Here is a 12,507-nt window from a genome sequence, read left to right as displayed (position 1 = left end):
AGAACAAACCTCTTCTGGAAGCTCAAACGTGCTGCGTAACCAATGAGTTTCATTCTCGTGTGTTACGCAGCACGTTTGAGCTTCCGGAAGAGGTTTGTTCTTGTTTTATCAAATAAGTGAAGCTTTGAAATCTTACAGACCCTAAACTGTTGAACGGTTGTGTATATTTCATTTTTTTTTTTTTTTTTTATTATTATACGAAATGGAATCAGTGCTCCATCTTTTTCTTTAGCTAATTTAGCTGCATCTGAAACCTCTTTACAAGTTTCATATGTCTGTGTGTATGCGTGTGTGTCTGTGTGTTTATGCTTGTGTGTATGTCTTCTTTCCAATAGGAAAGTAAACAAATGCTACCGTGGAAGGTCCTGTCCTGTCATTGTTCACTGCAGGCAAGTAAAAAACACTCACACACACACACTCAAATATTGTGCTGTTCAATATATCTTGATAGGTACAGTACAGTCCAAAAGTTTGGAACCACTAAGATTTTTAATGTTTTTAAAAGAAGTTTCGTCTGCTCACCAAGGCTACATTTATTTAATTAAAAATACAGTAAAAAACAGTAATATTGTGAAATATTATTACAATTTAAAATAACTGTTTTCTATTTGAATATATTTCACAAAGTAATTTATTCCTGTGATGGCAAAGCTGAATTTTCAGCATCATTACTCCAGTCTTCAGTGTCACATGATCCTTCAGAAATCATTTTAATATGCTGATCTGCTGCTCAAGAAACATTTAATGTGTACAATTGTACAAAATATTTGTGTACAATATTTTTTTTCAGGATTATTTGATGAATAGAAAGTTCAAAAGAACAGTGTTTATCTGAAATCTAATCTTTTGTAACATTATAAATGTCTTCACTGCCACTTTTGATTGATTTAATGCATCCTTGCTGAATAAAAGTATTCATTTCTTTAATTTCTTTTCAAAAAAATAAAAATAAAAATTCTTATTGACCCCAAACTTTTGAACGGTAGTGTATAATGCTACAGAAGCTTTGTATTTCAGATAAATGCTGTTCTTTTGAACTTTCTATTCATCAAGGAATCCTGAAAAAAAAGTACACAACTGTTTTCAACAGTGAAAATAATCATAAATGTTTATTGAGCAGCAAATCAGCATATTAGAATGATTTCTGAAGGATCATGTGACACTGAAGACTGGAGTAACGATGCTGAAAATTCAGCTTTGCCATCACAGGAATAAATTACTTTGTCAAATATATTTAAATAGTACACAGTTATTTTAAATTGTAATAATATTTCACAATATTACTGTTTTTTACTGTAATTTTAATTAAATAAATGTAGCCTTGGTGAGCAGACGAAAACTTCTTTTAAAAACATTAAAAATCTTAGCAGTTCCAAACTTTTGGACTGTACTATATATGTGCTCTTTTTCAGTCAAATAATTTTTAAGTTAAATAATTTTCATACCTGTATAACAATGCACAAGTGGTGCAGGGATGATGACAGAACGCGGAAGACTAATTTATAAGAAATATATATTACCAGCATGTATTTTTTACTAAAGCATTTTAATGCACAAAATGAGGTTTGCCAGCATATATATATATATATATATATATATATATATATATATATGCTGGCAAACCTCATTTAATGTTGCCTGAAATTTTGGAAATTTTTTGGGGCCCACAACCAGGGCAATTTTGGGATAGGAAATGAGGGCGACTGCTGAAAGCGCACCTACTCACCATCTCTGTGTTTGCTACACTAATTTCATGTGCTGGCCGCAACTAGCAAAAGACAGATGGTTGGAAGAAAACACGTTTGGCTGTTTTCCATGCTCATGCTGTCATGATGATGTATGCTGGAAAGCAAAGTCATGTGAGAGGCAGAACAAGTTGTTACATTTTGACTAAAGGTTAAAAGCTTGGTCCAACACTGGAAAATCTGAAAAGAGTTCTGCGACAGATCAGTCTGACAGCGCTAACAGATACTTCCAGTTCAAAAGTTTTACAAAATAAAAGTATCTGTAATATGTCATGTGCTTAAAGGGGTGGTTGATTATGATTTCAGTTTTTTACCTTCAGTTAGTGTGTAATGTTGCTGTTAGAGCATGAACAATGTCTGCAATGTTACGACGCTCAAAGTTCAATGTAAAGGGAGAAGAATCCTCTGTTTAAGGACTACAAAAACGGTTGCTAGGGACTACAACGAGCTTCTTCCCGTGTTAGTGACATCACTAACCCTAAAATTTACATAAACCCTGCCTGTGTTGCTGCTTTAGAGAAGAGGAAGAGTTGTTGTAGTAGAGTGTTGTTGCCATGCCGTCATTTTATGCCGGACTGCTTCACAAATGAGGGTCAATTCAATGCTGGAGATTAAAATGACGGCACATGCTAGTCAATGAGTTGAATCAACTCCACAGCAACTACATAAATTTATCCACAAACCATTCAGAAATGTTCAGTTGCTTTCTAATAATTGTAACTTCTTCCTGAGTCTCTCCATCGGTGTCCGACTCCGGTTTGAACAATGTAAGGCTGAACACCGTTACTGACAATCGTCATTTTGACAGCGTGAGATTCTCCAGCTTTGTTGTTGTTGAGCAACCGAAGCGTGAGCTGTTAAAGCTCCGCCCTCTTCTAGAAAGGGGGCTGGGAACAGCAGCTCATTTGCATTTAAAGGGACACACATAAATGGCGTGTTTTTGCTTAGACCCAAATAGGGGCAAATTTGACAAGATATGATAAATGATCTGTGGGGTATTTTGAGCTGACATTTCACAGACACATTCCGGGGACACCAGAGACTTATATTACATCTTGTAAAAGGGGCATTATAAGACACCTTTAATTATTTTGGCTTTTTATTGTTTTTTTATGCTGCTGTTTTCTTTTTTCCATCAGCGACGGAGCTGGACGGACTGGGACGTACATTTTGATTGACATGGTGTTGAATAAAATGGCCAAAGGTAAAGACAAAGAAAGCAGAGGATCAGCTATCAGTGGGTTTTAAAGGGATAGTTCACCCAAAAATGAAAATTCTGTAATCATTTACTCACCCTCAAGTTGTTCCAAACCTGTATGAATTTCTATTTTCTGCTGAACAAAAAAAAGAAGATATTTCAAAGAATGTCAATAACCAAAGAGTTGATGGACCCCATTGACTTCCATAGTATTTTTTCCCCTTACTATGGAAGTCAGTGGGGTCCATCAACTGTTTGGTTACCCATATTCTTCCATATGTCTTCTTTTGTGTTCAGCAGAAGATTCATACAGGTTTGGAACAACTTGAGGGTGAGTAAATGATGAGAGAATTTTCATTTTTGGGTGAACTGTCCCTTTAAGTGATGCTTTGCACATTGGGGACAGTCGGTGTAAATGCTGATATAAATATGATACCAAATTCTATACTTTACAGGTGCAAAAGAGATTGATATTGCTGCTACACTGGAACACCTGAGAGACCAGAGACCCGGCATGGTTCAGACCAAGGTACGTACATACATATAGACACATATACACTGAAAAAGACACAATATCTTTTCATACTGAAACATACTCTGTCTGTGTCCTCCTCAGGATCAGTTTGAGTTTGCACTGACGACTGTAGCTGAGGAAGTGAACGCGATTCTCAAAGTCCTGCCACAGTGATACTTCCTTTCTTCCTACCTTTCTGTTTCTCTCTCCCTTGGTTGTACATAAACTCTGATCCCATTTCTGAAAAGATATATGTCCTAAAGAAACTATTTTGTCTGTAAAATGATTGGACTATATTTAGTAGTAATTAGGAATTGTGTATTGTTTTAGTTCTGTGTGAATATGAAAGGACATTTTATTTTTCTTCATCGTTTCTTTACTTCACAATTTTCTTCTTCATTTCAGATATTAATTACTCAGTTATCATTGCTTTTTCTATTGCATATCCCACATAAATTTCAACTAAGGCCAGATCTGTTCTAAATATATAGTTAATTTGACCCGAATTTATTAAATTTATCTGTACGTGTTTTGTTGTTTAAGATTTAGAACTGTGTTCTATGGGTTATGTGTGACGACAGCTGTTTTTCTGATTATCAGAGACCCACACAAAGCGTAAACATCTTGCATGTGAGATTTATACCAAGAACATGAGTAGACAAATGCTGCCTTTGCAAGCCAAGGAAACGTTTAAATCATTCATGAATCAAAACATTAAATCATGATGTTCAACTTGACCTGAACTTTTATGATAAGACTAAAACTACCACTTTCATTTGGTACTAAAACTTAATCTGCTCACAAAAAACAGTGTGGATAGCAAGTAGAAATGCATGCAAAACTTGTGCAGTTGTGCTTTATGAACTTACAGCAAACTTGTGCATAGAAAATATAAACAAATAAAGATTGAGTTGTTATTGCCTGATTCTGGCAAATTACACTCTGATCTCCATGCTGTTATTGAGAAGTTTCATGAGAATAAGGTTCAGATCAGTGAACATCCACAAGAGCAATAAACATTCACTCATTTTAATAAGAACCATCAAAGGAAATAGGGGAATTAGATTCTACATATCCTGACGCTCTATGTGGATATGCAATTCGTCTCTTAATACAGATATTAATGTAGCCTGAACCAAATAGCAGCTCATACATCAACAAGTAAACATAGGAGGCTGTTCCTGAGCTATCTGCATTGATCCTAAAGATTCATTAGCGGATATGCTGTAAAAGTGATATGATAAAAAAAAAAAAAAAAAGTGGTAAAAATATTCTGTGTGATGGTTCGGTTTCTCTGTAACATGTCTTTATTGACTATTTGAGTAATCTTTGTTAAACCCCCATTGATAAAATTGATCATTACTAACAAGCTCATCTGTATGACCAAGTTTAGTCTGTGCATATCTAAATTCAACAGTAACAGACTATCAGTGTGTATTGCGACTGAATAACCAAAGCTGTTTTGATCCTGTGCAGCTCCATAATAAATTTTTGTGTCTGTGAAGTAAAGCACATATTCCTGAGTGTCCTGAGTGTTCATGCATATGTACATCCATACTCAAACATGTGCACACATAATTTATCAATGCACATAATCATGTAACTAATCTTTAGATTATTATTATTTGGCACTGGTGAAAACTGGTGTTTCAAGCTAGTGCAGCCTAACGGTCTTCAGCAACAACAGTTACAGCAGATGCTATTTATAGCAAATGCTCTTTCTTAGAAGATCCAGTAAGATCACACTTTAACCATATATACTGCATTTTTGTATAAAGGCGCAAACCATTTTTGTTCATGACAGGAACAAATAATTTTCTCAAGTTACTGCATGACGCTATTATGCATTTATTACACTGACATTTTTTTTTTTTTTTTTTTTTAAATTTCTTAAGTGTCTATAAGGATTTTATATATTGCATCATATTTGCTTCCTTACTCCTGATATGTGTGTTTGTATATGTATATATATGTCAGAAATTCATAGTCAGAAATTAACTGTACAGAAAAAAACAGGTCAAGTAAAAAAATGACAGGAAAAATAAAATAAAATGAAAATGATTTTAAATACAAAATACAGTTAATACTAACGAATAAAATAAAGACAGTGCTGTTCAGCAGCAGATAATTTTGCCATACCTGACAAGAGTGATAAAATTATATGGTTATGAATGTCCTAAACCAAAATCTATGATTTCTTTTTAAATAAAAATGGTACATTACTAGTTGTATATTGTCTGTGGAGTTATGGAGTCATGTGGTGATACCATGAAAGACAGTAACACCACAGATAAATTAGCGCAAATTGAGACTTTTCTAAAATGGTGGCTGCCATCATGATGGTGTCAACCTAGGGACATTTTAGAAATATTAATAAGACTGTATTTACCAAATTTAGATTAAAATATGCAAAAATAAATAAATAAAATAATAAAATAAATTCTGTATTTAACCGTGGGCATGGGGTACTTTTTATCCCTGTGTGCACCAAACCCATCTGGTGGGTTTGCTGCCAAGAAGCTCTTGTTTTAGTTTCATCTGACCATAGAAGCTCGTCCCGTTTGAAGTTCCAGTCTTGTCTGACAACTGAATATGCTGGAGATTGTTTCTGGATGAGAGCAGAGGATTTTTCTTGAAACCCTCCCGAACAACTTGTGGGGATGTAGGTGCTTTTGATCATTTTTTTAGGCTTTCTGAGACTCAAGACTCAACTAATCTCTGCAATTCTCCAGCTGTGATCCTTGGAGAGTCTTTGGCCACTTAAACATTCCTCCTCACTGTGCATTAGGATGATTTAGACACATGTCCTCTTTCAGTCAGATTTGTAACATCTTTAGTCAATTGGAACTTCTCAATTATTGCCCTGATAGTGGAAATGGAGATTTTCAATGCTTCAGCTATTTTCTTACAGCCACTTTCTATTTTGTGAAGCTCGACAATCATTTGCTACACATCAGAACTATATTCTTTGTTTTTTCTCATTGTGATGAATGATTAAGGGAATTTGGCCTTTGTGTTTCCTCATGTTTATACTCCTGTGGAACAGGAAGTCTCGGCTGGACAATTTAATGTTCATGATCACCCCGGTGAGCTAAAAAAAATTAAATATGAATGGGAATATACTTCAGAGATGCTTTACTCATAAAAAATTCTAGGGGTGCTAATAATTGTGGGCAACGTGTTTTGGAGAAAAACATTTATTTCTTAATGTTATTTTCCCCCCACTTTCAATTCTTTTCCTTCAATGAAATGTCAGATTTTTGCTAATTTTATGAATTAAAGATCAAAACGATAAACAATGCAGATTTATTTTTAGAGTAATCTTTGATCATATTTATGAAGGGGGCTAATAATTCTGGCCACAACTGTATATATATATATATATATATATATATATATATATATATATATATATATATATAAATATATAAATATTTTTAAAACATTTTAATTAAATTGTACTTGTTAAATATAACCATTTTTATTTTATTATTTTATTTTATTTTAAATGTTATATTTTTGCAATTACATGCCAGAATACTTCTTTGAAGTATATGGAAGCGGGAACATGCAGAATTTGTCCCACATGAAATCTCTCAAACTGAATTTAATATGCATTTTTAAACAACTTTTTAACAGTGCACAGATTGTTTTCACCGTACAGAATATGAATATGCAAAAATTATATGATTTATTAGTTTTTACTGTTGCAATTTAGGAAAACACCATTTGCCACCGCAATTGAAGAATGTCCCATTAGCAGAACAGACTATATAATGACGAATAAAGCCATTAAATTCATTGTAATTTCAAGTATAAAACCAAAAGAAACATCCTAACCTTGAGACTCCGATACTTTTATTTTGTAAAGTGTGACTTTTTTTGAACAGGAAGTTTTTGTCTGGAGTGCTGTCAGTCTGATCTGTCGCAGAAGCGTTTTCAGGGGTCATTTAAAGTTCGCGCTGAGTCTGAGTAGTCTTGAAGAAAATGTCCGCGGTGATTCCTCGTATCGAGCAGTTGTCATCCAGAGTGGTGCGAGTTTTGGGCTGTAACCCGGGACCCATGACACTGCAGGGCACCAATACATACCTGGTCGGGACGGGCAAAAGGTACTAGTCTCATACAATTATTAACCATGGCACGAGATAAATGAACTTATTTACTTAAGGTATTTACCATGTACAACCTATGTATTGAATGCAGCAAGTATGTGAATGTTTATTAAATGTCTCTGTGTATCTGTCTGTGTCTGTCAGACGAGTGTTAATTGATGCAGGCGAGCGCGCGATTCCAGAGTATATTGTCAATCTGCGCGAGGCTCTAAAGCAGCACGAGACGTCGATACAACACATTATAGTGACACACTGGCATCATGACCACACTGGAGGAGTGCAGGACATACTCAAACACTTTCACACAGGTGAACAGGTTTTAAGTGCTCCTCACTCTTTAAAAAGCTCTCAGCCAAACCATGTGTTAATAATGTAAATGTAAATATAATTGTCTTGGTATATAAAACCATTGTGTCTATGAGAAATCCTCACTAATATAGCCGCATGTGTTATGCAGAAGCAGAGCTGAGGGTCAGTAAACTCCCTCGGTGTCCTCCACAGGAAGAAGCGATCGGAGACGAAAAGAAGAAATATAATTATCTCAGTGATGGTGATGTGATAAAGACTGAAGGGGCAACATTACGGTAAACACACACACACACACTTATTCTGTACATGATAATCTTTGGTCATGTTTACATGCTCATATTCATACACTGCCTTTCAAAAGTTTGCGGTTGGTAGCTAAAGTTTCTTTAGCTTACAAAGGCTATATTTATTTGAGCAACATTAATACTGTGAAATATTATTACATTTTGTTTTCTATTTTAATATATTTTAAAATGTCATTTATTCCTGTGATCCAAAGCTGAATTTTTCAGCATCATTAATCTAGTCTACAGTGAAATCATCCTAATGTGCTGATTTGGTTTCTTTTTGTGGAATCCGTGGAAGTTCAAAATAATGGCATTTATTTGAAATAGAAATCTTTTGTAATATTATAAAAGTATTTAATCAATCAAGGGTGTTTATCCAAAACTGAAATTTCTGTCATTAATTAATTAATTAATTACTCATGTCGTCCCAAACCCGTAAGACCTTTGTTCATATTCGGAACACAAATAAATATATTTTTGATGAAATCCGAGGGTATCTGTCAGGCAGCAATGTCATTGCACCTTTTGAGGTCCAGAAAGGTATTAAAGACATCATTAAAATGGTCAGCATGACTACAGTGGTTCAACCTTAATGTTATGAAGCGAAGAGAATACTTTTTGTGCGCAAAAACAAAACAAAAATAATGATTTTAACAATTTGAACTGTTGTCATATGCAGGTGACGTAGTGAACGCAGCGCAGGCTTCCATATTTACGTCTGAATGCCGGCTCAGTATTGGCTGATGCTGTACACATGAGCAGCACGACTCATGCTTGTGATGCTGACGCAGGAGCCGGACAATATTGAGTCGACGTTCTGACAAAGAACACAGAAGCCTGAACTGTGTTCACTTTGTCAACTGCATATGACAACAGTTCAAATTGTTACAGTCATTATTTTTGTTTTGTTTTTGTTTTTGAACCACTGTAGTCACATGGACTATTTTAACGATGTCTTTAATACCTTTCTGGACCTCAAAAGTTGCAATGACGTTGCATATGAGGATGCTGCAGGTGGCAGATGATTTATAGCCTTTTCTTTGATTTAATGATTAACGTTAAAGATCAGACTGTACAGAAATTGAAATTTACAGGTAATGCTAATACACACTAATACACGTAGTCACACAATGCTGATGTTGTTAACATTAAAGGGTTAGTTGAAAATTAAAATAATGTCATTATTACTCACCCTCATGTCGTTCCACACCCGTAAGACCTTCGTTAATCTTTGGAATGCAAATTAAGGTTCTTTTTATTAAATCCGATGGCTCAGTGAGGCCTGCATAGCCAGCAATGACATTTCCTCTCTCAAGATCCATTAATGTACTAAAAACATATTTAAATCAGTTCATGTGAGTACAGTGGTTCAATATTAATATTATGAAGCAACGCAAATATTTTTGGTACGCCAAAAAAACGAAATAACGACTTATATAGTGATGGCCGATTTCAAAACACTGCTTCAGGAAGCTTCGGAGCATAACGAATCAGCGTAACGAATCAGCGTAACGAATCAGCGTGTTGAAACAGCGACTCGGAGCGCCAAAGTCACGTGATTTCAGCAGTTTGGCAGTTTGACACACTATCCGAATCATGATTCGACACGTTGATTCATAACGCGCCGTAGCTTCCTGAAGCAGTGTTTTGAAATCGGCCATCACTATATAAGTCATTATTTTGATGTCTTTAATACCTTTCTGGACCTTAAAAGGTGCCATGACGTTGCTGCCTATGTGTGGTTTAGAAACCCTTGGATTTCATCAGAAATATCTAAATTTGTGTTCCAAAGATGAACATTTTTGGGTGAACTAACCATTTATTGTGTTCTTGCTGAATAAAAGTATAGATTTAAACATATCTTACTGACCCCAAACCTTTGAATAGTACTGTAGATTAAATAGAAATTTTATTTTTAATTATTTTTTTTATTTTTTTTTATTTACATTCTGAGTTTTTATATAAATGCATTAGGCAAATTAGTGTGAATGTTTCTAAATGCAAAAACATTAGTTGTTTCTTTTGAACAAGTTTGCTTTTATATTGTTTGTGCTGCATGTAGGGTTCTGTTTACTCCCGGACACACAGATGATCACATGGCATTATTCCTGGAGGAGGAGCAGGCTGTGTTTTCAGGTGACTGTATTTTGGGAGAGGGCACGGCCGTGTTTGAGGACCTCCATGATTACATGAAGTCACTGCAGAAGCTCCTCAGCGTGAAGGCTGACCTCATATATCCAGGTAAGTCTGTGTGCATGTTGTTTTTTTAATTTTTTTTAAGATTGCTTTCTAATTTTCTAAGAAATGCTTGTGTGTGTGTGTGTGTGTGTGTGTGTGTGTTATTTTGATGTGTCAGGTCATGGGCCAGTGGTCCAGAACGCAGGTTCTAAGATCTGTGAGTATATAACTCACCGGAACGCAAGAGAACAGCAGATCCTAAACGTTTTGCAGGAGAATCGTGGAACTGCATTCACCTCCAGTGAACTGGTTAAAGTGGTGTACAAGGTTCAACTCTTTTCTGAATGATCTTAACTCTTTAAAGTCACCATGAAATCAAACAATTCCTATTTTTTATGGAATATTGCAGTGTTTGTTTAATATAAATTATTTATCCGTGCACATCATTATTATTCATCTTCCCTCATAATTTAGCCAAAATGACTTCCCCTCCCACTTGCAGCGACATTGCTTCTCTTCTCTGACGTGAGGGCGGGACAATAACCTGTCACTCACATGACATCACAGCAAAACAAAGCACAACCATCAATCCGTCCAGTCAATTCCTGATGGACAAAATCAAGTCCCGCTCTATATTTTTTCCTTGTTCGAGAAGCCGTTTCATTCTGATATAACGTCACTATAGGGAAGAAAAGACTATCGCAACATCAGTTTCATGCTGACTTTAATTAGACTGAATCCAAAGGGCATTTTAGCATTTAATACATTTCGACACTGCCAAACCTGCTGTCCACAAGGAGAGAAAAGAAAATGACAGATGTAAAGTGAGGGCCAAAATCTGAGACATTGAACCCTTTAAAACATATTATATTTAAAAATATTTATTTTAATTTACTTCTAGGTGATAATCATAAGAAAATGTGTGACTTTGTGAACTCCTTTGTACAGACAAGGGACTAACCAAATTCTAAGATGACATTCTGAAAGTCAAATTCTTTTTTCATTTCAACTTTTCAACATCCAAAGCATTTTCACTAGTGGTTTCATGCATCTGCACTGTGAGTGAAGTGAACTCTCCATTTGTGGGTTCTCTTTAAGCGGTCACTGCTTTATAGAATAATGCCCAAAGACTGGGCCAAATGAAAGTGCATTTTATATATATATATATATATATATATTATTTTCTTAACAGTTTACATGACATGATTTTCATGTGTTTTTTTGTGTTTTTTTTTAATTGTCTGTATGGCAGGAGACCCCTGAACACCTGCACAGAGCAGCAGAGTTTAACTTGTTGCACCATTTAAAGAAACTCCAGAAGGAAGGAAAGATCTGCCTTGGTGTGTGTGTGTGTGTGTGTGTGTGTGTGTGTGTGTGTGTGTGTGTGTGTGTGTGTGTGTGTGTGTGTGTGTGTGTGTGTGTGTGTGTGTGTGTGTGCGTGCGTGCGTGCGTGCGTGCATGCGTGCATGTGCACACACAGGTGTTTGTTTGTGCAGGTCTGTGTGTGCACATGTGACGGTGTATGAACATTCATTTGTCTATTTTTTTAGATATACAGTTATCTTAACTGTTTTTCTTTTTCTCCTTGCAGCTGAAGGCTCAAATGAAAAGCAGTGGAAGAGCAATTTGTGATTTTATTTTTTATTTATTATTTTTTTTAAAGCACACTAATCACCCACAGTGTCTAATAAAAAGTTCCCAGTGGACTGAGATGGATTTATTTGGATTTTGTTGATATTTCTTAATTCTGGAAACAATGTAAAGGAGTCTGGGGCTAGTTGTCACTTTCCCCCCTATTAAATATTTCTATGGGAAGGTCTATTTAACAATTTCTACTTATAATTTTAATTTTGGGTCAACAAAGTGTTGACCTTTTGTGACAACATGCCCCAAAAACAGGATACTTACATTTATTTAGCAGACACATTTTTCAAAGTGCCTTATAAATAAGCACTTTTAAACATTTGAATAAATTATGTAACATAATGGTTCTTAAAATGGAAAACATGTCAAAATTAACTACCCTTGTTTCAATGTAATCTGATTATAAATGGAATTCTATGCGCTGTTCATGTCAACAATGAGAGACAGTGTCCAATAATATGTAAGAAAATGTTAAATAAAGCTGCTTTTAATTTGGCTTAAAACATAACTGGATTCTTAT

The 12,507-nt window shown here is 35.1% G+C and overlaps 2 protein-coding genes across 4 annotated transcripts in view; both read left to right on the top strand.

Moving 5' to 3' along the window:
- slco5a1b (solute carrier organic anion transporter family member 5A1b) overlaps window positions 1-4,971 on the top strand; it is a 29,444-nt gene extending 24,473 nt beyond the window's left edge. For all 3 annotated transcript variants that reach the window (XM_048164008.1, XM_048164006.1, XM_048164007.1), the window contains 4 exons: window positions 336-389; window positions 2,885-2,949; window positions 3,399-3,472; window positions 3,560-4,971. In XM_048164008.1, coding sequence (XP_048019965.1) covers window positions 336-389; window positions 2,885-2,949; window positions 3,399-3,472; window positions 3,560-3,631 — 265 coding nt within the window. In that variant the 3' untranslated portion in view covers window positions 3,632-4,971. The remainder of the gene's footprint in view (window positions 1-335; window positions 390-2,884; window positions 2,950-3,398; window positions 3,473-3,559) is intronic.
- A 2,346-nt stretch (window positions 4,972-7,317) lies between these two features.
- lactb2 (lactamase, beta 2) lies at window positions 7,318-12,495 on the top strand. Its single transcript, XM_048164022.1, has 7 exons — window positions 7,318-7,566; window positions 7,714-7,877; window positions 8,027-8,153; window positions 10,228-10,406; window positions 10,522-10,670; window positions 11,596-11,683; window positions 11,935-12,495. Exons 1-7 carry the CDS (start codon window positions 7,445-7,447, stop codon window positions 11,973-11,975), a joined length of 870 nt encoding a protein of 289 aa, XP_048019979.1. The 5' UTR covers window positions 7,318-7,444; the 3' UTR covers window positions 11,976-12,495.
- The last annotated feature ends 12 nt before the right edge of the window (window positions 12,496-12,507 follow it).

Source organism: Megalobrama amblycephala, linkage group LG17, assembly GCF_018812025.1.
Source record: "Megalobrama amblycephala isolate DHTTF-2021 linkage group LG17, ASM1881202v1, whole genome shotgun sequence".
NCBI classification, from domain to species: domain Eukaryota; kingdom Metazoa; phylum Chordata; class Actinopteri; order Cypriniformes; family Xenocyprididae; genus Megalobrama; species Megalobrama amblycephala.
The sequence above is the reverse complement of the archived record's forward strand: the minus strand, read 5'-3'. Positions and strand labels throughout refer to the sequence as shown.

Bases quoted from the DNA above. Each gene is read 5' to 3' on its own strand.
- lactb2 (XM_048164022.1), top strand. From the start codon at position 7,445: ATGTCCGCGGTGATTCCTCGTATCGAGCAGTTGTCATCCAGAGTGGTG. The intron at 10,407-10,521 runs GTAAGTCTGTGT...TTGATGTGTCAG, and splicing joins GGCTGACCTCATATATCCAG to GTCATGGGCCAGTGGTCCAG. The intron at 11,684-11,934 runs GTGTGTGTGTGT...TTCTCCTTGCAG, and splicing joins GGAAGGAAAGATCTGCCTTG to CTGAAGGCTCAAATGAAAAG.